Here is a 23645-nt window from a genome sequence, read left to right as displayed (position 1 = left end):
GGGAAGTGCCCGCAAAACCAGTGGCAGAGACCTGGGACAGGGGAACACCTGAGCGACCAGCTTCCTGGTCTCCAGATGACTGTGGTGCAGACCTGCAAGGTGCTTCCTCGCTGATGGATGGCTGGGAGGGGTCCGGGGCAGCTTGATGAAGGACCGCTTCGGGACCAGGTTGCAGGGTGCTGCTCCAGGTGCTGTGAAAAGAAAAGAAAGAAATTACTACCATAAATTAACAATCGCCAACTCCTGTGGAATAGAAAAGCACAGAATAAAACACAATACAACTAGAAAATACTTACGTTCGGGAGGCAAGGACCGGTCTTAAAAATGCCAAGGCACGATGGTATCGGTACTTCGTGCCGGTCCTTGCCGCAGCACCACTGCGAACCTTATTCTCCTGACGGATATCCCTGTTGAAGCGGTCCTTCATCGAGCGCCAACGGGTTCTGACTTTGTTCACTGTGATGGAAAAAAAAAAAAAAAGAAAAAAAGTAAGACTATGCACTGGAGGCTGTGATCATCCAACTGTGTGTGATGATAGAAACTCCATGGAGTTAATAGCATCACACACAGTTGGGTGATCCCGGCCAAGATCACTGCTGCATCACACTGCATTTAAATACTTACGAAAATCCTTGCGGACCCGGGGAGAGGCATTGTCCCAGCCATCCATCAGCGATGCGGCCACCTCGTTCCAGAGCCGCCGGATCACCACGTTGTCCGAGTGCAGTTGGTGACGGGTGTCCCACAACGGGACTCGCTCCTGGACTAGACGGATGAGCTCGTCGTTGTCCAGGGCGAGGTCCTCCTCCCGCTGTGGAGCCTAGAAAAGAAAGACAAACATTAATCTTTGAAAGATTTAAAAAAAAAAAAATATCGATAACTAGCTGAAGAGCCCGGCGCTGCCCGGGCATAGTAACTAACTGTGGTTAGTTATATAAATTTAAAATTATCCTCCATCCCATAGTCCCGTGCCCATATTCCATCATACATATCCTCCATCCCATAGTCCAGTGCCCATATACCCATCACACATCCTCCATCCCATAGTCCCATGCTCATATACCCATCATACATATTCGCCATCCCATAGTCCCGTGCCCATATACCATCATACATATCCTCCATCCCATGCCCATATACCCATCATATATATCCTCCATCCCATAGTCCCGTGCCCATATTCCATCATACATATCCTCCATCCCATAGTCCTGTGCCCATATACCCATCATACATATTCGCCATCTCATATGCCTGTGCCCATATACACATGATACATGTTCGCCATCCCATAGTCCCGTGCCCATATACCATCATACATATCCTCTATCCCATGCCCATATACCCATCATATATATCCTCCATCCCATAGTCCCGTGCCCATATACCCAAACAAACAAACATACACACACACACACACAAACACACACACACACATACACACTTTGAGCCCTAGATATTGATAAACAATCCATGAAAAAATTATTTGTTTTAAATGGAAATAAATGGAAAAAAAACAACAAACATCGAAAAAAACAACCATGAAAATTTAAAAAAAATAAAATTAAAAAATACAAAAAAAAAAAAAAAAAAAAAAAAAAAACCAGACTAGAAAATAAGTAAAAAAAAAAAAACAAACAGTCCGTCTGTACTTACATCACGTCTACCCGCCCGCACTTGGCCTTGCTGCTCCTGCCGTTCCTCCGGTGGTGGTGGCGTGATGGAGGATGAGCTCTGAAAATTAAACCAAAAAAATTAATCACATGTGTTTATTTTTTCAAATCCATACGGAAGCATAGTACTCACTTCTTCTGCCTCTTGCCCTGTCCCGGGGACATATTCTTCACCAGATGAAGACATGCTGCAATAAAAAAAAAAAGAGACATAAGTACATAGAAATGTATTGAAATTTCAGCCAGACATTAGGTTTTTCATACTTACATTGGTGCAGCTTGTGCTGTGTGTCCACTAGTGAGCAATCCTTAAAGTATTGTGGAATCCCAGTGCCCACACCATTTTATCACCTTGGTTCAATTTTGTTTTTTTACTGTCTAGACCAAATTTCAGTCATGTTTATGTAAAAAACGCATGCGCATAAAAACGCAAGACCATGCGCAAGTATTGCGCTCCCATAGGCTCCAATGTGGTGTTTTTGCGCATTCCGTGCGCATTCCGTGCGCATGCGTTGTTTTAACGAGACAGGGCGGAACCAAAAATGCAACATGTTGCGTCTGACGCGCCTGGCGCAAAAGACAAAAAAACGCATGCGCACGAAAGCGCAAATATGCGCAAGACCATGCGCACATCATGTAAAATATAGGTGCGCAGTGCGCATGCGCACTGGTGCGCCCGATGCGCTGCGCACAAAAGCGCTAATGTGAAACCAGCCTAAAGAAAAAAATTTTTTCCCCAGAATTTTAGATAATCGCTTTCTTTTTTGTTACTTGAAAGTTCTAATGAATAGCTTGGCTACTTTCCTTTTAGGCTTTATTTTATGAGCCAGGGGGTTCAGGATAAATGCTTTTTCTAAAAGAAATTTTAGTGTTGCTACTTTCTTTTAGTCTTTACTGTCATCCTGGCATTCTGTTCATGAACCAGAAAGCGCAGGATGAACTTTAATGTAGATTTTTGTTTCTTTTTTTTTTTCTTTCTCCTGTAAAGTCATCTGACACGGTATGATATTGAGCACCAGGTGGTCCGGTGGGCGTCTCCAGGCCATGCTCAGTGCCCTTCAGCCCTTTCTGCCATGAAATGTGTAGATGATGTAGGAGACACCATCCAGTCAGTAAAATATTTTGCCTGCGCAGGGTTCACTTTCCAATGTCCTGAACAAGGCAGGTGCACATTGTGCTTGATTTAGGAGGCATCATCTGTTGTGAATTTGCTTTCTGGCCTCCCTCTGGTTATTACTGAAGGTAGTGGAGCTGGTCAGATTGACAGAGGGGTTGCGAGTTCTCTTTCTGGGCTCCCTCTGGTGGTTACTGGAGGTAATGGAGCTGATCTGATTTACAGAGGCTTGCCACCTGATAATGAGGATGACGATTGGAGATCTGGGGTTTCAGATTGGGATTTAAGACAGCCGACTCCCTCTATCCCTGCTGGTGATTTTCGTCCTGTGCCTCCTGAGGTCTGATGCATCCAGCTCTGTTGCTGCATGTTCAGCTAAGTGGTTCATTTGCTATTCTGTTTGCATTTGATCTGGTTTTGTCTATCTCTGCTTTGTGTGGGTCAGCCAGCTCCGGCTGGGGCTGTGCTGAATCACCGCCCATATGTTACTGCTTGTGCCAGTTTGTTTTGTCCCCTGTTAGATTGGTCTCTTAAGTCGTGCGACTTCAGTGTTTTTTTTGTGCATCAGATGTGTTGGATTTTTTGCAGGGTTTTTTGCATGTTTGCAGAAAGTGTCTTTCCTGTCCTGTCCTGTCTAGTCAGTGTGGGCCCCATCATTTGCTCAGTCTATTTTCCTGCCTGCGTTTGTGTTTTCATCTTGTCTCACCGACAGTATATGTTTGGGGGCTATCTATTCCTTTGGGGTCTGCTCTGGGGTATTTTAGATTTCACCTTTCTTGCTTTAGGCCTAGTTAGCTCTCCGGCTGTGCCGAGGCGTCAAGGATCATCGTAGGTACGCTCCACGGCTACTGCTAGTTGTGTGGATAGGATCAGGGGACTGCAATCCGCTTAGTTACCAACCTCTCTGGTCTTCTGCGGCTTAGCCTGGGCCTGCTCTCCTCGGTGACCCATTCATAACAATCATCCAGAAGAAAAGGGAGGGTGTCTCACCTCAAGAGTGGCCCGTGGGTGGCCATCACCCCGAGAGTGGCCCGTGGGTGGCCATCACCCCGAGAGTGGCCCGTAGGTGGCCATCACACCATTTGGGGCTCATTGTTGTAGAGTACTGAACAATTTCCAGATACAGTTGCAGAAACAAAGTTGTTTTCCCTCAATTTTGGAAAGGTGCCAACGATTTTTTCCGGACCATTTTAGGGTTTTTGTGTGAAATGAAGTCAATATTGCCTTTTTTCTCTTTTTTTGTGTTGTCCCAATACACACATAGGCAATAAACCTGTGGATAGCAAATCATGCGTAATTGTAGTTATGTTCTGGGAGAAATACTTCATTTTCTGGAGCAATTTCAAGGGTGCCGACACTTTTGGCCATGACTGTATGCGGGCAGCAGAGTTGCTCTAGATGGTTGTAGTGAAACAACAAAGATTTCCCCTGTAATGAAGCGTACGCTCGTCGTCATTGGCGTCTCTGGAGCTGTCCCTCTAAATCTTGCCGTTGCTCTGATAATGGACTGATGGCCGTCCGTCTTGCTGATATGTGCGGTATGCTTTACTCATCGCTCCGGAGTATGATGTGGCTTTTTTTTTAATGGTGGTAAGTGCGGCACTACGTGTCCATGTATCAGTGTAATGTGTGAGGTTGTCTCAGTAAATCATGGCTGCCGTCCGCTCGGCGGTTCCTGAAACCGTCACCATTTTTCTTGCCGCTTGTCACGTTTCTCAAGGACACTGAAAGGTCGGCTTGTGACGGCTGTCACTCTGCGCGGCCGCCGCCTTGTCAGTCTTGCGATACTTTTTGTTTTTGGAGACACTTTGACACTTTATGAAAACCTTTAAAGCAGAGTCACGACCCGAGGTCATACTGAAAGGGATTGTCCACCTCTGGTGACAGGTTTTTTTTTTTTTTTACTTAAATACATGTTTTTGGTTTTATGAACCATTATTGCAATTCGGTTTCATCAAAAATATTGCACCTTTTTGCTTTATTGGCATCTTTGTTTCCCTGCACATTTCACTTTGATGTGATGTGTGGTCATAAATAACTGAGAGTACCTTAAAAAGAATAAAAAACACAGGTAAAAGCATTAGAAACCCTGTTATTATCCCATCAGTACCTGCTTATTGATTCTTAGTTCAAGGGATATTCCTATCTCAAAGATCCTATCCCAGTATGTAGTAGTCATAATAATAATGTTATTAGCAAATACCTCTAATTAGAAATGTCGTATACTTCTGATTAGCTATGTGGTTTACCCCATGTGCAGGGCATTGCAGTTGCTTAGGTATCCATGATTGTGACCACTAACAACTAACTGTCGCCATATGAGTGGTCATAACCATGGATACTTAAGCTACTGCAGTGCCCTGCATATAGCGAATCAGAAGAACTATACTACATTTCTAATTGGAGGTATTTGCTAATAATATTATTATTACACCTATATATTGGGATATACAGTAATCTTGGAGATGGGAATACCCCTTTAAATATTTCTACAGTGCAACACAAAGGCTATAGAAGATAAACGCTGCAATGTCTTTAATATAACCCAATTTGAAAAAAAAATATATATATATACAGTTGTGGCCAAAAGTATTGACACCCCTGCAATTCTGTCCGATAATACTCAGTTTCTTCCTGAAAATGATTGCAAACACAAAATCTTTGGTATTATCTTCATTTTATTTGTCTTAAATGAAAAAACACAAAAGAGAATGTAGCAAAAAAACAAAACATTGATCATTTCACACAAAACTCCAAAATTGGGCCAGACAAAAGTATTGGCACCCTCAGCCTGATACTTGGTTGCACAACCTTTATCCAAAATAACTGCGACCAACCGCTTCTGGTAACCATCAATGAGATTCTTACAATGCTCTGCTGGAATTTTAGACCATTCTTCTTTGGCAAACTGCTCCAGGTCCCTGATATTTGAAGGGTGCCTTCTCCAAACTGCCATTTTTAGATCTCTCCACAGGTGTTCTATGGGATTCAGGTCTGGACTCATTGCTGGCCACCTTAGAAGTCTCCAGTGCTTTCTCTCAAACCATTTTCAAGTGCTTTTTGAAGTGTGTTTTGGGTCATTGTCCTGCTGGAAGACCCATGACCTCTGAGGGAGACCCAGCTTTCTCACACTGGGCCCTACATTATGCTGCAAAATTTGTTGGTAGTCTTCTGACTTCATAATGACATGCACACGGTCAAGCAGTCCAGTGCCAGAGGCAACAAAGCAACCCCAAAACATCAGGGAACCTCCGCCATGTTTGACTGTAGGGACCGTGTTCTTTTCTTTGAATGCCTCTTTTTTTCTCCTGTAAACTCTATGTCGATGCCTTTGCCCAAAAAGCTCTACTTTTGTCTCAGCTGACCAGAGAACATTCTTCCAAAACGTTTTAGGCTTTTTCCGGTAAGTTTTTGGAAACTCCAGCCTGGCTTTTTTATGTCTCGGGGTAAGAAGTGGGGTCTTCCTGGGTCTCCTACCATACAGTCCCTTTTCATTCAGACGCCGACAGATAGTACGGGTTGACACTGTTGTACCCTCGGACTGCAGGGCAGCTTGAACTTGTTTGGATGTTAGTCGAGGTTCTTTATCCAACATCCGCACAATCTTGCGTTGAAATCTCTTGTCAATTTTTCTTTTCCATCCACATCTAGGGAGGTTAGCCACAGTGCCATGGGCTTTACACTTCTTGATGACACTGCGCACGGTAGACACAGGAACATTCAGGTCTTTGGAGATGGACTTTTAGCCTTGAGATTGCTCATGCTTCCTCACAATTTGGTTTCTCAAGTCCTCAGACAGTTCTTTGGTCTTCTTTCTTTTCTCTGTGCTCAATGTGGTACACACAAGGACACAGGACAGAGGTTGAGTCAACTTTAAACCATGTCAACTGGCTGCAAGTGTGATTTAGTTATTGCCAACACCTGTTAGGTGCCACAGGTAAGTTACAGGTGCTGTTAATTACACAAATTAGAGAAGCATCACATGATTTTTCGAACAGTGCCAATACTTTTGTCCACCCTCTTTTTTATGTTTGGTGTGGAATTATATCCAATTTGGCTTTAGGACAATTCTCTTTGTGTTTTTTCATTTAAGACAAATTAAATGAAGATAATAATACCAAAGAATTTGTGTTTGCATTTATTTTCAGGAAGAAATTGAGTAGTCTCTGACAGAATTGCAGGGGTGTCAATACTTTTGGCCACAACTGTGTGTAACGTCCTCAGCGAGAGCCAAGCAGGGTTCATGCCAAACCACTGACCACATCTACACCCTGCACAGCCTCCTTCAGAGCCACGTCCACAATGCAAAGAACGGGAAGATATACGCCTGTTTTGTGGACTTTAAAAAGGCCTTTAATTCGGTGTGGCACCCAGGCTTATTCCTGAAACTGCTGGAGAGCGGAATAGGAGGAAAGACCTACGATGTCATCAAAAGCTCCTATACCAAGAACCTCTGCAGTGTGAGTGTGAACGGTAAAAGAACGGCCTATTTCTAGCAGAGCCGGGGAGTCAGACAAGGCTGCAGCCTAAGCCCAACGCTCTTCAACATTTACATCAATGAGCTGGCTACCGCTCTGGAATCTTCCACAGCACCAGGTCTCACCCTCCACGACGCGCAGGTGAAATTCCTGCTGTACACAGATGACCTCAGAACACATGACACATGCACAAAAACTGACCTGTTGCTTCTGTCACCAACCGAGAAAGGACTCCAAGAAAACCTGAAAATCTTAGAGAAATTCAGCTCCACCCGGGCACTACTGGTCAACCTAAAGAAAACCAACATCATGGTGTTCCAGAAGAGAAGGAGAAAATCAGACCAGCACCCTTCATTTGTCCTCAACAACTGCGCCCTTACAGGAAAGGACAAATATACCTACCTGGGCCTAGAGATTCACCGGTCAGGGAGCTTCAAACAAGCCATAGAGACCCTGAAAGACAAGGCCAGCAAAACCTATGCCATCCGAAGGAAACTCTACCATCTGAAGCCACCAGTGACGGTCTGGTTAAAAATCTTTGACTCTTATCATCGCCCCTATATGGCAGCGAAGTCTGGGGCCCTCACACCTACCCAGACTGGTCAAGTTGGGACTCCAGCACAACAGAAATATTCCACCTGGAATTCTGCAAGCACCTTCTCCAAGTCCATCGGAGCACCTCCAACAGTGCTTGCTGGGCCGAGCTGAGCAGATTCCCTCTACACCCAATGGTTCTAAAGAGGGCACTGTCATTCCGGGCTCACCTACGTAGGAGCAATCCAAGCTCCCATCACCATAAAGCCCTGACACATGTAGGTGAAACAGAAAAACCAGGATCCTCGGAACAGCTCACCCAAACCCAACCTGACCAGAACACCAATCACAACAACCTGACAAAAGCCGGAATCACGAAGATGGTAGACGAAGGCCAGGAGAGGTTCCTAAGTGACTGGAAGAACGACATCATCAGCTCACAGAAACTGACCATGTACCGGAGTCTACAGAGAGACTACAGACTGGCTCCATACCTGGAGAAACTCCAGGACCCCAGAGACCGCAAGATCCTGAGCCGATATAGACTCAGTGCCCACAGTCTGGCCATCGAGGTCGGCCGACACAGGCAGAGCTACAAGCCCAGGGAGGAAAGACTGTGACAACACTGTGACCAGGAGGCCCTGGAGGATGAGACCCTCTTCCTGCTACACTGCTCCAAATACTCAGCAGTGAGGGACACTCACATCAGGAGACTCTCACAACTCTTCCCGGATTTCATCACCATGAAGGAGGAAGAGAAAACATATATCCTGCTGGGGGAAGAAGAGAGAGCAGTGGAGATAGTGGCGCAATATGTGAGCGAATGTCATAGACTGCGAGAAAGAGAACTATGATATGCCATGGACTTCTATGGCCCCCACCCTGGATATGCCCCCATCCACCTTCCCTATGCCATGGACTTCTATAGCCCCATCCTGGATCTGCCCCCACCCACCTTTCCTACAGCCCCTTCCTAACATCCCTACAGTCCCTATTCCCTTTTGTACACTTGCTTTGGCAAAACTAATGTGTATTTAATCCTGCCAATAAAGCTTCTTTGAATCTTGAATCTGTATATATAATTTTTATTTATCCAAAAATACATGCTTCTAAAGAAAAAAAAATTGTCACCCAACAACCCCAGTAATTCTCTAGATTCTTTAGAGATCCCACACTGATCACACAGTGTTAGTGCAGTCTTGTAATAAGCCATCACTTTATAAAATGAGGCTATATCTCTTGGGGTACAACGAATTGTAACAAACCCCCAGCTGCGAGAAGCTAATTACACTTGCAAATCGCTAGTTTTTCCGCGGGAAAATCGTGGGAATTTAAAATGTGATTTTCCCGCGGAATGGAATTCCGGAATTCTCGCGGTCACTTCCGCAGGAATTGCGCTACGTGTTAACCCAACCGGTCTAAGCGAGATTTCAGGTTCTGGATATAAACACGAATGTTTTAATTAACTGACAGCAAACATGGATACAAAAGATATTTAAAAAGTAAAAAAAGTTATTAACACAGATACAAAGTTATTAAAAAAAATTGTTTTATTTTCCTGTGTGGCCGGATACAATGTGATAATGCTGTTATTATATGACCCCTACCCAGGCGTGCGCTGACGTGAGAGCCAGCTCTGTCTTCTGGAAACAGATGGAGCTCGTGGACACCCTGGCGGGGCAGCCGCGCATCCCCGAGTGGCTGTCCACCCACCCGTCACACGAGAACCGAGCGGAGCAACTGGACAGACTCATCCCCAAGGTTGGTGCAATGGAAAAGAATAGGACAGGGGGCGCTAATGAGAACTTCTGATCAGCGGATGATCCAGCGCCCCTCTGATCCGTTATCCCCTCTTTCGGCATTTTTATAGGGGGTACATCTAAATAATGAGGTCGTTTCCACTTAGTGTTATTCTGGTACAGAAAGGTATCTGGTCTTGCTGTTTTTGAGAACAGAACCGAATCCTACAGGAAAACGTGGCCTTACCCTTCTGTACAGGCGCCAACATTTTAGTAAAAAATTAAGAAAGCTAAAAATATATTTATTCGACAGCAATTGTAAATTCTCCTAAATATCAATACAGAATGGAGAAATGATGCAAATCTTTCTTTGGTATTATTATTTATAAAAAATAATAATATTTTTATTTATTTTATTTTTTTAAATATTATTGAAGTAACTGTGTCGTCAGAAAACGGCCTATTGTTTAAATCAGGCTTTGTATGTTAGGGTTGGCCACCTGTGGGTATAATTTTTCTTTATTTTTTTCTTAAATTCATGTATTTTGGGCTAAAAATAATTTTTGCAGTGTGGTTTCATTGCCTATGTTGCCCCGTTTGGCTTTTATAGGATCTTTGTTTTCAGGCACAATAACTTTTGATGTGGTCTGTGGCCATAAATCAGCGGAGAGGAGCTCAGAAAAAGACAGATAAACTTCTGTGCATTCATCAGTCAGCAGACACTGTATGGCCAGAAGTGCTGGTCAGCGTGGGAGGAAGCGGCACGAAAAAGGGAAAGAGGCCAACATCCAACGGAGAACCCGTCAGTGAGCTCGCTCTGACAATACAGACTTTGACTCTTCTTTTTCTGTCTTTTTCTGAACTTCTCTCAGATGATTTTAGACCACAGACCTCATCAAAGTTGAATGTGCAGGAAAATTAAGACCAAATGGTGCATCATTGTACAGGTGGCAAAGGTGAGCTGTGATATCACCTATTGTGAACATGATCTTGTGCTATCTACTGTATACAGAGGTGTTATCAGTCATTGTACATGAGGAGGAGGTGAGCTGTGACATCTATTGTGAATGGTGGATCCTGTGTTTACTACTGTATATAGAGGTGTTATCAGTCATTGTACAGGAGGAGGAGGAGGTGAACTGTGACATCACTTATTGTGAATGGTGGATCCTATGTACAGTTATCTACTGTATATAGAGGAGTTATCAGTCATTGTACAAGAGGAGGAGGTGAGCTGTAACATCCCCTATTGTGAATGGTGGATCCTGTATTATATACTGTATATAGAGGAGTTATCAGTCATTGTACAGGAGGAGGTAAGCTGTGACCTCTATTGTGAATGGTGGATCCTATGTTATCTACTGTATATAGAGGTGTTATCAGTCATTGTACAGGAGGAGGAGGTGAGCTGTGACCACCTATTGTGAATGAATCCTGTGTTACCTTTCATTGTAATCCTGTCTGTGGTGATGAGACTTCTGAAAAGTCTTCTGTGCAGAAAAGATAGTATGAGTCTATTGTAAGGCCTAGTACACAATGTAAAAATTGGAAGATTTCCGATTTTATGTTTTAGTATTAACACAGTGAAATAGAATTCAGAAATATAACAACCCATCATCATCATTGTTTGAAAAAGCATTTGACATCAAAACTCGATTTAAACATTAAATCCTTTTCTGTTGACTCTTTCCTTTTAATTCTCTAAACTGTATTGTACCCTGAAGGAGTTAAATTTGGTGCCGTCATTAATATTGTGGTGATTACACATGGACGGGACTCTTATTTCTCTGCCTCCAGCTGCGGCTCGAACATTTTCTTCCAGTTGTGCGGCCTAACACCATGTCTCCTGTTCTCTTGCACATTGTGACGCTGCCACGCTGTGTTCCTGTGGCTTCCCGCAACTCTCGGCAGCCCGTAATAAGTGCCGGTCCCGATCCCATCTCCTCCCTGCACGGACTACGTGGCATGCAGGAGGCTCCGGGCCATCTCCGCACAGTGGCCAGGTGTCGGTGTTTACCGCCTTCCCGAATATTAGAAGGACGCACCCCTCTTCTCCTGCTGTATGGGAACACAATGGATTTTTGCACTTAATATTTTTTTAAAAGGACAGTGGAAAATTTTTGCAAATTTTTTAGATATATTTTTTATTTTTTCTGTTTAGAAAATATTTGTAAATCTGCTTTTGGAGCCTCAACTCTAAAAAGGAAAAAAAAAAAATACAAGGGTGACCGCTTAAAGTTGTTGAGGCCATTGTACAGTGCGGCGACTCTGCAAACAGCCCCCTATGTCTCAGCATTCCGGTCTGTGAGTTATATGGGGGGCTTTTGACTTGCTGGGATATAAATATATATGGAAGATGTTTTCTATATGTTTCTTACATAGATTTCCATTTAACCTGTTACCTTCAGAGCTGTATTCATACTGCTGCTTAGCTCCGCTGACAGATGCAGAGCTAAGCAGCAGGTCGTACAATCCCTGCATCATGGGGGGCTTTAATATCCTATCAGTTTTCAACTTTGCGTGTCCCAAAATTGCAGGAGACCTCAAAGTATCTGGGGGGAGGGGAAGAAACGGCACCAATCTGGTTCATTCGGCCTGAGAGCGAAGAGAAAACCACTAGAATTTGGTCTGCAGCTCTGGATGTGAACGGAGACTGAACATACTTTTTTTTTTTTTGCTACTTCCATTACCTCTGCTTGCTGTCAATAAACAATTCTTTATAGTTTTGCTGTAATTCGCCACCGCCCGACTCCAGGAGATTGCAGCTCTGTTTGCATTTTTCCGTGCATCTTTCTCCTATCATGTCGGCATTTTTGCAGTTGTTTTTTTTAATCCTGCAGGATCGGGAGTTGTCATTTTCTATCTTCAGTCGCAGATAAGAAAACCTGCAGCGTTTGTAATAACAGACATTTTGCACTGCCTCAATCAGTTGTTCTTTCTTTCGGCGCGGCAGGAAAAACAGGCCTGATAATAAAATCCAGGAGCGTATCGCTGCTCCGAGTGGTTTTCCTTGTGGCTGAGCCGGGTAATGTCTGTGAATACAGATATAATTGGATGTACATGGGGATCCGCTTCAGTTGATCTGACTCCGTCCATACACTTGTGATGTGGGCACACGGTAATCGCTTCCCTCGCAGATGCCGCTAATCTCTGCGGCTGCACCCTGTCACACTCCTTCCACTCTGCTACACTAAATATGCAGAAACTTTCATGCTTCACTTACAGTCAAAGGTTCAGAGTCGAAATATTTAATACGGGTTATTATAAGATTCATCCTAAAAGGAGGGAAATCATTGCTGCCCGATAGCAGCGTTGGTCAGCTGCACAGTACCACTTGGCTGCCCCCCGGCACCCGGCCCCTGAACGCGCATCGTGCCCTTAGTCTACCTGAAGTTTGTAATCATTTTATCCCTTTCTGTAGTGTTATCATCTCTCCTCCAGTAAGTGACACATCGCTGGAATCAGGGTCTCTGCCCCTACATCATATTACTCTCAGATGGGGTAGCAAAAACCTGGTGATAGATTCCCTTTAATATGGGTGCCTCCAGTAAGAAAACCACCCCCAGATTGTTGTAGGGACAAACCCCTATAAAGGGAGTGTGTAAGCGCAAGATGACCTACTGTATAACCTAAAAACTGAATTCAAAGAGATGTTCTTACATTTTGTTATGAAATCCATATCACTATGCTATATTAATAAAAGAAATCCTGATATATTGCAACTTTTCCTTTGAACAGTCAGTCTCATAATAACTGATACATCCTGTCCTGTATAGATCACTTCTCAGCAGTCGTATCACTATAGACACGGGAACAATTATAAGGACTGATAACACATCTATATACAGTACATAACACTGGATCCACCATTCACTATAGGCGATGTCACAGCTCACCTCCTCCTCCTGTGCAATGACTGATAACACGTCTATATACAGTAGATAATACATGATCCACCATTTACAATATGTGATGTCACAGCTCACCTCCTCCCACTCCTGTACAATGACTGATATCACCTCTATATACAGTAGATACAACACAGGATCCACCATTCACAATAGGTGATGTCACAACTCACCTCCTCCCACTCCTGTACAATGACTGATAACACCTCTATATACAGTAGATAACGCATAATTAGTGATGGGCGAGTAGCATTGTTGCTCGGGTCTCCCCGAGCATGCTCGGGTGATCTCCGAGTATTTTGGTGCTCGGAGATTTATTTTTCGTCGTCTCAGCTGCATGATTTGCGACTTGTAGACAGGCTGAATACATGTGGGAAGTCCCTAACAAACAGGCATTCCACACATGTGTCACGGGGTCCTTCTCTGGTATCACACAATCAACAGAGCAAGCGAAGAGTGAACAATTCCAAGACCTTTATTCAGGCAAAAATACGAAAAGGTCCATATTCAGTCCACCACACAAAGGATAAGATAGTCCAGAATAAGAATGCAGTCCAGTATCAGGATAAAATGTCCAGGGAAACGAGATTCCACAACTCTAGCACCAGAGGATAAAAATGGGTCCTTCTCTCTGAAATGCAGCCTTTTCACCATCTTGTCTCTACCGGAACTGACTTGTCCAGCTGCCGTTCTTCCCCCCACCCCCTTCCTTGTCCAGGGGTAATCAAACAAGTTGCCTCCCAGAAGAGAACAAAGGGCCATAGGGATTAATGCACTACAGGGGGTCATCAAGAGACATATACAGTGATGCTGTAGACTTACAATGTGATAAGAAAAACACTATGAAAATAACTGGAATTGTTAAAAATAGGAATATACAAAAAATGACATCCACATAACATATCACACCATCACAACATGTATTCAAGCTGTCTCGCAGTCGCAAATCATGTAGCTGAGGCAATGAAAACTAAAGATCCGAGCACGCCAAAATACTTGGAGACCACCCGAGCAATGAGTATACTCCCTCATCACTACGCAGGATCCACCATTCACATTTTGTGATGTCACAGCTCACCCACTCCTGTACAATGACTGATAACACCTCTATATACAGTAGATAACGCAGGATCCACCATTCACAATTTGTGATGTCACAGCTCACCACCTCCTCCTGCTGTATAATGACTGATAATATCTCTATACACAGTAGATAACACAGGATCCACCATTCACAATAGGTGATGTCACAACTCACCTCCTCCTCCTGTACAATGATTGAAAACACCTCTATATGCCGTAGATAACACCGGGTCCACCATTCACAATAGGTGATGTCACAGCTCACCTACTCCTGTACAATGACTGATAACACCTCTATATACAGTAGATAACGCAGGATCCACCATTCACAATTTGTGATGTCACAGCTCACCTCCTCCTCCTGTACAATGACTGATAACACCTCTATATACAGTTGATAACACAGGATCCACCATTCACAATAGGTGATGTCACAGCTCACCAACTCCTCCTGTACAATTACTGATAACACCTCTATATACAGTTGATAACACAGGATCCACCATTCACAATAGGTGATGTCACAGCTCACCTCCTTCTCCTGTACAATGACTGATAACACCCCTTTATACGCTAGATAACACAGGATCCACCATTCACTATAGGTGATGTGACAGGTCACCTCCTGCTCTGTCTGACTGCTCCCTTAATCATGTTCAGAAAATACGGTAGAATACAACCTCTTCAATCAAAATAAATAACAGATAGGTAAAAAGGGAAGAAAAAAGAAAATGTATTAGTGGAAGGTCCAGTGGAATCTTCGTTCTCCACTTATTAGTCGCCTGTTCTCCTTCCTTTGCCTTCTGAAATTATTCATCCTGAAATAAAATCCGCCCTGCTCAGCACAAAATGGACTGACAACTGACTGATGGATCTGATGACAGTCTTTAGGAGGGGGTAAAAGTGGAGGGCAGAGTGAGGGAGACACACTGCTGCTTCCTAATCTCACGTCAGTGCTGGATTCACAGTTACACTGCTCAGTGCTGCGGTATAATATCTTCTGTGCCATATCTTCTAATCATCTACTACAAAGACAACTGAAAATTAGAGCTTGCAGAGGGTGAAACTAGTGATTAATGCAGGATTCAAGTCATGCAATGGCCAGAAATGGTATCATTCCTCCTGTACACACAATAGAATATTCTTTAAAAAATCTCCTGAAATAACAGGTTCTCTTTAAGGAGCTATACTTTCTTAGCAGAGTCCACTGTCCCTGTTGTTTCGCCGCCTCCATCCGTCCCGTCCTCCTTCCACCTGGCGTAACCTCAGTGCAGTGAGCGCTCACCGCCGGCTTCAGCCGCACCTGTCACATCCATCACGTCTGGCGGCAGAATCTGCGTTCATGTATTGATATTATAAGAAGCCTTTCTTCATGCCATGTCTGCCGTTCTGCATCTTTTATGTTCTTCTCGGCATTATTTAAACATGGATTCGTCTCTTGGCAACTACTGAGCTCCTAAAATAGTTTTCGGAGAAGACATTAGAGGCCGCGTCCTCCCTGCGCACAGTCTGTTCTCCCAATGTCGGCTCACAGCGGTATTCCTGCGCACATTTTGTCTCTATCTAAACGGAAAGTTTTCTGCTGTGCGCTTAGCAGATGGGCAAAAGTGTAAGAATTCACCGACTCCTCCAGATCTCTGCTTGCCCTCATGGAATGAAAACATTCTTTGTATCTAAAGGTTGGAACCTCAAACACAACTAATATTTCCCCATTGTGTGTTACAATGTATCAATCTAGATGGGGGTACGGCTTTTAATTTTCCCGAGGCGCCATATGAGAGACCGTGACACTTGTGGAGGGCTGAAGCAAGAGGCTGAAATTACTTCTGCTCAATATTAATCTTCACATATTACCGTAATTAGAATTATTATTTTACATTAATTCTATCACTTAATATTGAGTAGACCTAAGCATGCTGACAGCTTCCTATATACAGTATGAGTCCACAAACAGCCCCTAAATACAATCAGCCCCCGTACAGCTCATATATACAGTATGAGTCCACAAACAGCCCCTATATACAATCAGCCCCCGTACAGCTCATATATACAGTATGAGACCACACACAGCCCCTATATACAATCAGCCCTCGTCCAGCTCATATATACAGTATGAGACCACACACAGCCCCTATATACAATCAGACCCCATACAGCTCATATATACAGTATGAGACCACACACAGCCCCTATATACAATCAGCCCCCGTACAGCTCATATATACAGTATGAGACCACACACAGCCCCTATATACAATCATCCCCCATACAGCTTATATACAGTATGAGACCACACACAGCCCCTATATACAATCATCCCCCATACAGCTTATATACAGTATGAGTCCACACACAGCCCCTATATACAATCAGCCCCCGTACAGCTCATATATACAGTATGAGACCACACACAGCCCCTATATACAATCAGACCCCGTACAGCTCATATATACAGTATGAGTCCACAAACAGCCCCTATATACAATCAGCCCCGTACAGCTCATATATACAGTATGAGACCACACACAGCCCCTATATACAATCAGACCCCGTACAGCTCATATATACAGTATGAGTCCACACACAGCCCCTATATACAATCAGCCCCCGTACAGCTCATATATACAGTATGAGACCACACACAGCCCCTATATACAATCAGCCCCCGTACAGCTCATATATACAGTATGAGACCACACACAGCCCCTATATACAATCAGACCCCATACAGCTCATATATACAGTATGAGACCACACACAGCCCCTATTTACAATCAGCCCCCGTACTGCTCATATATACAGTATGAGACCACACACAGCCCCTATATACAATCAGCCCCCGTACAGCTTATATACAGTATGAGACCACACACAGCCCCTATATACAATCAGCCCCCATACAGCTTATATATACAGTATGAGTCCACACACAGCCCCTATATACAATCAGCCCCCGTACAGCTCATATATACAGTATGAGACCACACACAGCCCCTATATACAATCAGCCCCCATACAGCTTATATACAGTATGAGACCACACACAGCCCCTATATACAATCAGACCCCATACAGCTCATATATACAGTATGAGACCACACACAGCCCCTATATACAATCAGCCCCCGTACAGCTCATATATACAGTATGAGACTACACACAGCCCCTATGTACAATCAGACCCCATACAGCTCATATATACAGTATGAGACCACACACAGCCCCTATATACAATCAGCCCCCGTACAGCTCATATATACAGTATGAGACCACACACAGCCCCTATATACAATCAGCCCCCGTACAGCTCATATATACAGTATGAGACCACACACAGCCCCTATATACAATCAGCCCCCGTACAGCTCATATATACAGTATGAGTCCACAAACAGCCCCTATATACAATCAGCTCCCATACAGCTTATATACAGTATGAGTCCACACACAGCCCCTAAATACAATCAGCCCCCCGTACAGCTCATATATACAGTATGAGTCCACAAACAGCCCCTAAATACAATCAGCCCCCGTACAGCTCATATATACAGTATGAGTCCACAAACAGCCCCTAAATACAATCAGCCCCCGTACAGCTCATATATACAGTATGAGTCCACAAACAGCCCCTAAATACAATCAGCCCCCGTACAGCTCATATATACAGTATGAGTCCACAAACAGCCCCTAAATACAATCAGCCCCCGTACAGCTCATATATACAGTATGAGTCCACAAACAGCCCCTAAATACAATCAGCCCCCGTACAGCTCATATATACAGTATGAGTCCACAAACAGCCCCTATATACAATCAGCCCCCGTACAGCTCATATATACAGTATGAGTCCACAAGCAGCCCCTAAATACAATCAGCCCCCGTACAGCTCATATATACAGTATGAGACCACACACAGCCCCTATATACAATCATCCCCCATACAGCTTATATACAGTATGAGTCCACACACAGCCCCTATATACAATCAGCCCCCGTACAGCTCATATATACAGTATGAGACCACACACAGCCCCTATATACAATCAGACCCCATACAGCTCATATATACAGTATGAGACCACACACAGCCCCTATATACAATCAGCCCCCGTACAGCTCATATATACAGTATGAGACCACACACAGCCCCTATATACAATCAGACCCCATACAGCTCATATATACAGTATGAGACCACACACAGCCCCTATATACAATCAGACCCCATACAGCTCATATATACAGTATGAGACCACACACAGCCCCTATATACAATCAGCCCCCCGTACAGCTCATATATACACTGAGACCACACACAGCCCCTATATACAATCAGCCCCCGTACAGCTCATATATACAGTATGAGTCCACACACAGCCCCTATATACAATCAGCCCCCGTCCAGCTCATATATACAGTATGAGACCACACACAGCCCCTATATACAATCAGCCCCCGTACAGCTCATATATACAGTATGAGTCCACAAACAGCCCCTATATACAATCAGACCCCCGTACAGCTCATATATACACTGAGACCACACACAGCCCCTATATACAATCAGACCCCATACAGCTCATATATACAGTATGAGTCCACACACAGCCCCTATATACAATCAGCCCCCGTCCAGCTCATATATACAGTATGAGACCACACACAGCCCCTATATACAATCAGCCCCCGTACAGCTCATATATACAGTATGAGTCCACAAACAGCCCCTATATACAATCAGACCCCATACAGCTCATATATACAGTATGAGACCACACACAGCCCCTATTTACAATCAGCCCCCGTACAGCTTATATACAGTATGAGTCCACACACAGCCCCTATATACAATCAGACCCCATACAGCTCATATATACAGTATGAGACCACACACAGCCCCTATTTACAATCAGACCCCATACAGCTCATATATACAGTATGAGACCACACACAGCCCCTATTTACAATCAGCCCCCGTACAGCTTATATACAGTATGAGTCCACAAACAGCCCCTAAATACAATCAGCCCCCGTACAGCTCATATATACAGTATGAGTCCACAAACAGCCCCTAAATACAATCAGCCCCCGTACAGCTCATATATACAGTATGAGTCCACAAACAGCCCCTAAATACAATCAGCCCCCGTACAGCTCATATATACAGTATGAGTCCACAAACAGCCCCTAAATACAATCAGCCCCCGTACAGCTCATATATACAGTATGAGTCCACAAGCAGCCCCTAAATACAATCAGCCCCCGTACAGCTCATATATACAGTATAAGACCACACACAGCCCCTATATACAATCATCCCCCATACAGCTTATATACAGTATGAGTCCACACACAGCCCCTATATACAATCAGCCCCCGTACAGCTCATATATACAGTATGAGACCACACACAGCCCCTATATACAATCAGACCCCATACAGCTCATATATACAGTATGAGACCACACACAGCCCCTATATACAATCAGCCCCCGTACAGCTCATATATACAGTATGAGACCACACACAGCCCCTATATACAATCAGACCCCATACAGCTCATATATACAGTATGAGACCACACACAGCCCCTATATACAATCAGACCCCATACAGCTCATATATACAGTTTGAGACCACACACAGCCCCTATATACAATCAGCCCCCCGTACAGCTCATATATACAGTATGAGACCACACACAGCCCCTATATACAATCAGCCCCCGTCCAGCTCATATATACAGTATGAGACCACACACAGCCCCTATATACAATCAGCCCCCGTACAGCTCATATATACAGTATGAGACCACACACAGCCCCTATATACAATCAGCCCCCGTCCAGCTCATATATACAGTATGAGACCACACACAGCCCCTATATACAATCAGCCCCCGTACAGCTCATATATACAGTATGAGTCCACAAACAGCCCCTATATACAATCAGCCCCCGTACAGCTCATATATACAGTATGAGTCCACAAACAGCCCCTATATACAATCAGCCCCGTACAGCTCATATATACAGTATGAGACCACACACAGCCCCTATATACAATCAGCCCCCGTACAGCTTATATACAGTATGAGTCCACACACAGCCCCTATATACAATCAGCCCCCGTACAGCTTATATATACAGTATGAGTCTACACACAGCCCCTATATACAATCAGACCCCATACAGCTCATATATACAGTATGAGACCACAAACAGCCCCTATATACAATCAGCCCCCGTACAGCTCATATATACAGTATGAGACCACACACAGCCCCTATATACAATCAGCCCCGTACAGCTCATATATACAGTATGAGACCACACACAGCCCCTATATACAATCAGCCCCCGTACAGCTTATATACAGTATGAGTCCACACACAGCCCCTATATACAATCAGCCCCCGTACAGCTTATATATACAGTATGAGACCACACACAGCCCCTATATACAATCAGACCCCGTACAGCTCATATATACAGTATGAGACCACAAACAGCCCCTATATACAATCAGCCCCTGTACAGCTCATATATACAGCATGAGACCACACACAGCCCCTATATACAATCAGCCCCCGTACAGCTCATATATACAGTATGAGACCACACACAGCCCCTATATACAATCAGCCCCCGTACAGCTTATATATACAGTATGAGACCACAAACAGCCCCTATATACAATCAGCCCCCGTACAGCTCATATATACAGCATGAGACCACACACAGCCCCTATATACAATCAGCCCCCGTACAGCTCATATATACAGTATGAGACCACACACAGCCCCTATATACAATCAGCCCCCGTACAGCTCATATATACAGTATGAGACCACACACAGCCCCTATATACAATCAGCCCCGTACAGCTCATATATACAGCATGAGACCACACACAGCCCCTATATACAATCAGCCCCCGTACAGCTCATATATACAGTATGAGTCCACACACAGCCCCTATATACAATCAGCCCCCGTACAGCTTATATATACAGTATGAGACCACAAACAGCCCCTATATACAATCAGCCCCCGTACAGCTCATATATACAGCATGAGACCACACACAGCCCCTATATACAATCAGCCCCCGTACAGCTCATATATACAGTATGAGACCACACACAGCCCCTATATACAATCAGCCCCGTACAGCTCATATATACAGTATGAGACCACACACAGCCCCTATATACAATCAGCCCCCGTACAGCTCATATATACAGTATGAGACCACACACAGCCCCTATATACAATCAGCCCCCGTACAGCTCATATATACAGTATGAAAACCACACTTAGTCCCCCTATATACAGTATGAGTTCCCACAAAGCCTCCTATATACATTATGAGGCCACCAACGGTTCCCTATTTATAGTATGAGCCCCCACACAGCCCCTATATACAATCAGCCCCCGTACAGCTTATATATACAGTATGAGACCACACACAGCCCCTATATACAATCAGCCCCCGTACAGCTCATATATACAGTATGAGACCACACACAGCCCCTATATACAATCAGCCCCCGTACAGCTCATATATACAGTATGAGACCACAAACAGCCCCTATATACAATCAGCCCCCGTACAGCTCATATATACAGTATGAGACCACACACAGCCCCTATATACAATCAGCCCCCGTACAGCTCATATATACAGTATGAGACCACACACAGCCCCTATATACCATCAGCCCCCGTACAGCTCATATATACAGTATGAGACCACAAACAGCCCCTATATACAATCAGACCCCATACAGCTCATATATACAGTATGAGACCACACACAGCCCCTATATACAATCAGCCCCCGTACAGCTCATATATACAGTATGAGTCCACACACAGCCCCTATATACAATCAGCCCCCGTACAGCTCATATATACAGTATGAGACCACACACAGCCCCTATATACAATCAGACCCCATACAGCTCATATATACAGTATGAGTCCACACACAGCCCCTATATACAATCATCCCCCATACAGCTTATATACAGTATGAGTCCACACACAGCCCCTATATACAATCAGCCCCCGTACAGCTCATATATACAGTATGAGTCCACACACAGCCCCTATATACAATCAGCCCCCGTACAGCTCATATATACAGTATGAGACCACACACAGCCCCTATATACAATCAGCCCCCGTACAGCTCATATATACAGTATGAGTCCACACACAGCCCCTATATACAATCAGCCCCCGTACAGCTCATATATACAGTATGAGACCACACACAGCCCCTATATACAATCAGCCCCCGTACAGCTCATATATACAGTATGAGACCACACACAGCCCCTATATACAATCAGCCCCCATACAGCTCATATATACAGTATGAGACCACAAACAGCCCCTATATACAATCAGACCCCATACAGCTCATATATACAGTATGAGACCACACACAGCCCCTATATACAATCAGCCCCCGTACAGCTCATATATACAGTATGAGTCCACACACAGCCCCTATATACAATCAGCCCCCGTACAGCTCATATATACAGTATGAGACCACACACAGCCCCTATATACAATCAGCCCCCGTACAGCTCATATATACAGTATGAGTCCACACACAGCCCCTATATACAATCAGCCCCCGTACAGCTCATATATACAGTATGAGTCCACACACAGCCCCTATATACAATCAGCCCCCGTACAGCTCATATATACAGTATGAGTCCACACACAGCCCCTATATACAATCAGCCCCCGTACAGCTCATATATACAGTATGAGTCCACACACAGCCCCTAAATACAATCAGCCCCCGTACAGCTCATATATACAGTATGAGTCCACACACAGCCCCTATATACAATCAGACCCCATACAGCTCATATATACAGTATGAGTCCACACACAGCCCCTATATACAATCAGCCCCCGTACAGCTCATATATACAGTATGAGTCCACACACAGCCCCTATATACAATCAGCCCCCATACAGCTCATATATACAGTATGAGACCACAAACAGCCCCTATATACAATCAGACCCCATACAGCTCATATATACAGTATGAGACCACACACAGCCCCTATATACAATCAGCCC

General features: G+C 44.3%; 1 protein-coding gene across 5 annotated transcripts in view; it reads left to right on the top strand.

Moving 5' to 3' along the window:
- OMA1 (OMA1 zinc metallopeptidase) overlaps positions 1-23645 on the top strand; it is a 127860-nt gene that overhangs the window by 57443 nt on the left and 46772 nt on the right. For all 5 annotated transcript variants that reach the window (XR_012220120.1, XM_073544579.1, XM_073544576.1 and 2 more), the window contains one exon: positions 9411-9560. Coding sequence is in view for 4 of the 5 variants with exons in the window: in XM_073544579.1 (XP_073400680.1) it covers positions 9411-9560 (150 nt within the window). In the remaining variant the exon portion in view is untranslated. The remainder of the gene's footprint in view (positions 1-9410; positions 9561-23645) is intronic.

The sequence above is a fragment of the Dendrobates tinctorius genome, unplaced genomic scaffold, assembly GCF_039654945.1.
Source record: "Dendrobates tinctorius isolate UK_male_01 unplaced genomic scaffold, ASM3965494v1 ptg000138l, whole genome shotgun sequence".
Lineage (NCBI taxonomy): Eukaryota > Metazoa > Chordata > Amphibia > Anura > Dendrobatidae > Dendrobates > Dendrobates tinctorius.
This window is presented reverse-complemented; position numbering and strand designations above follow the sequence as displayed.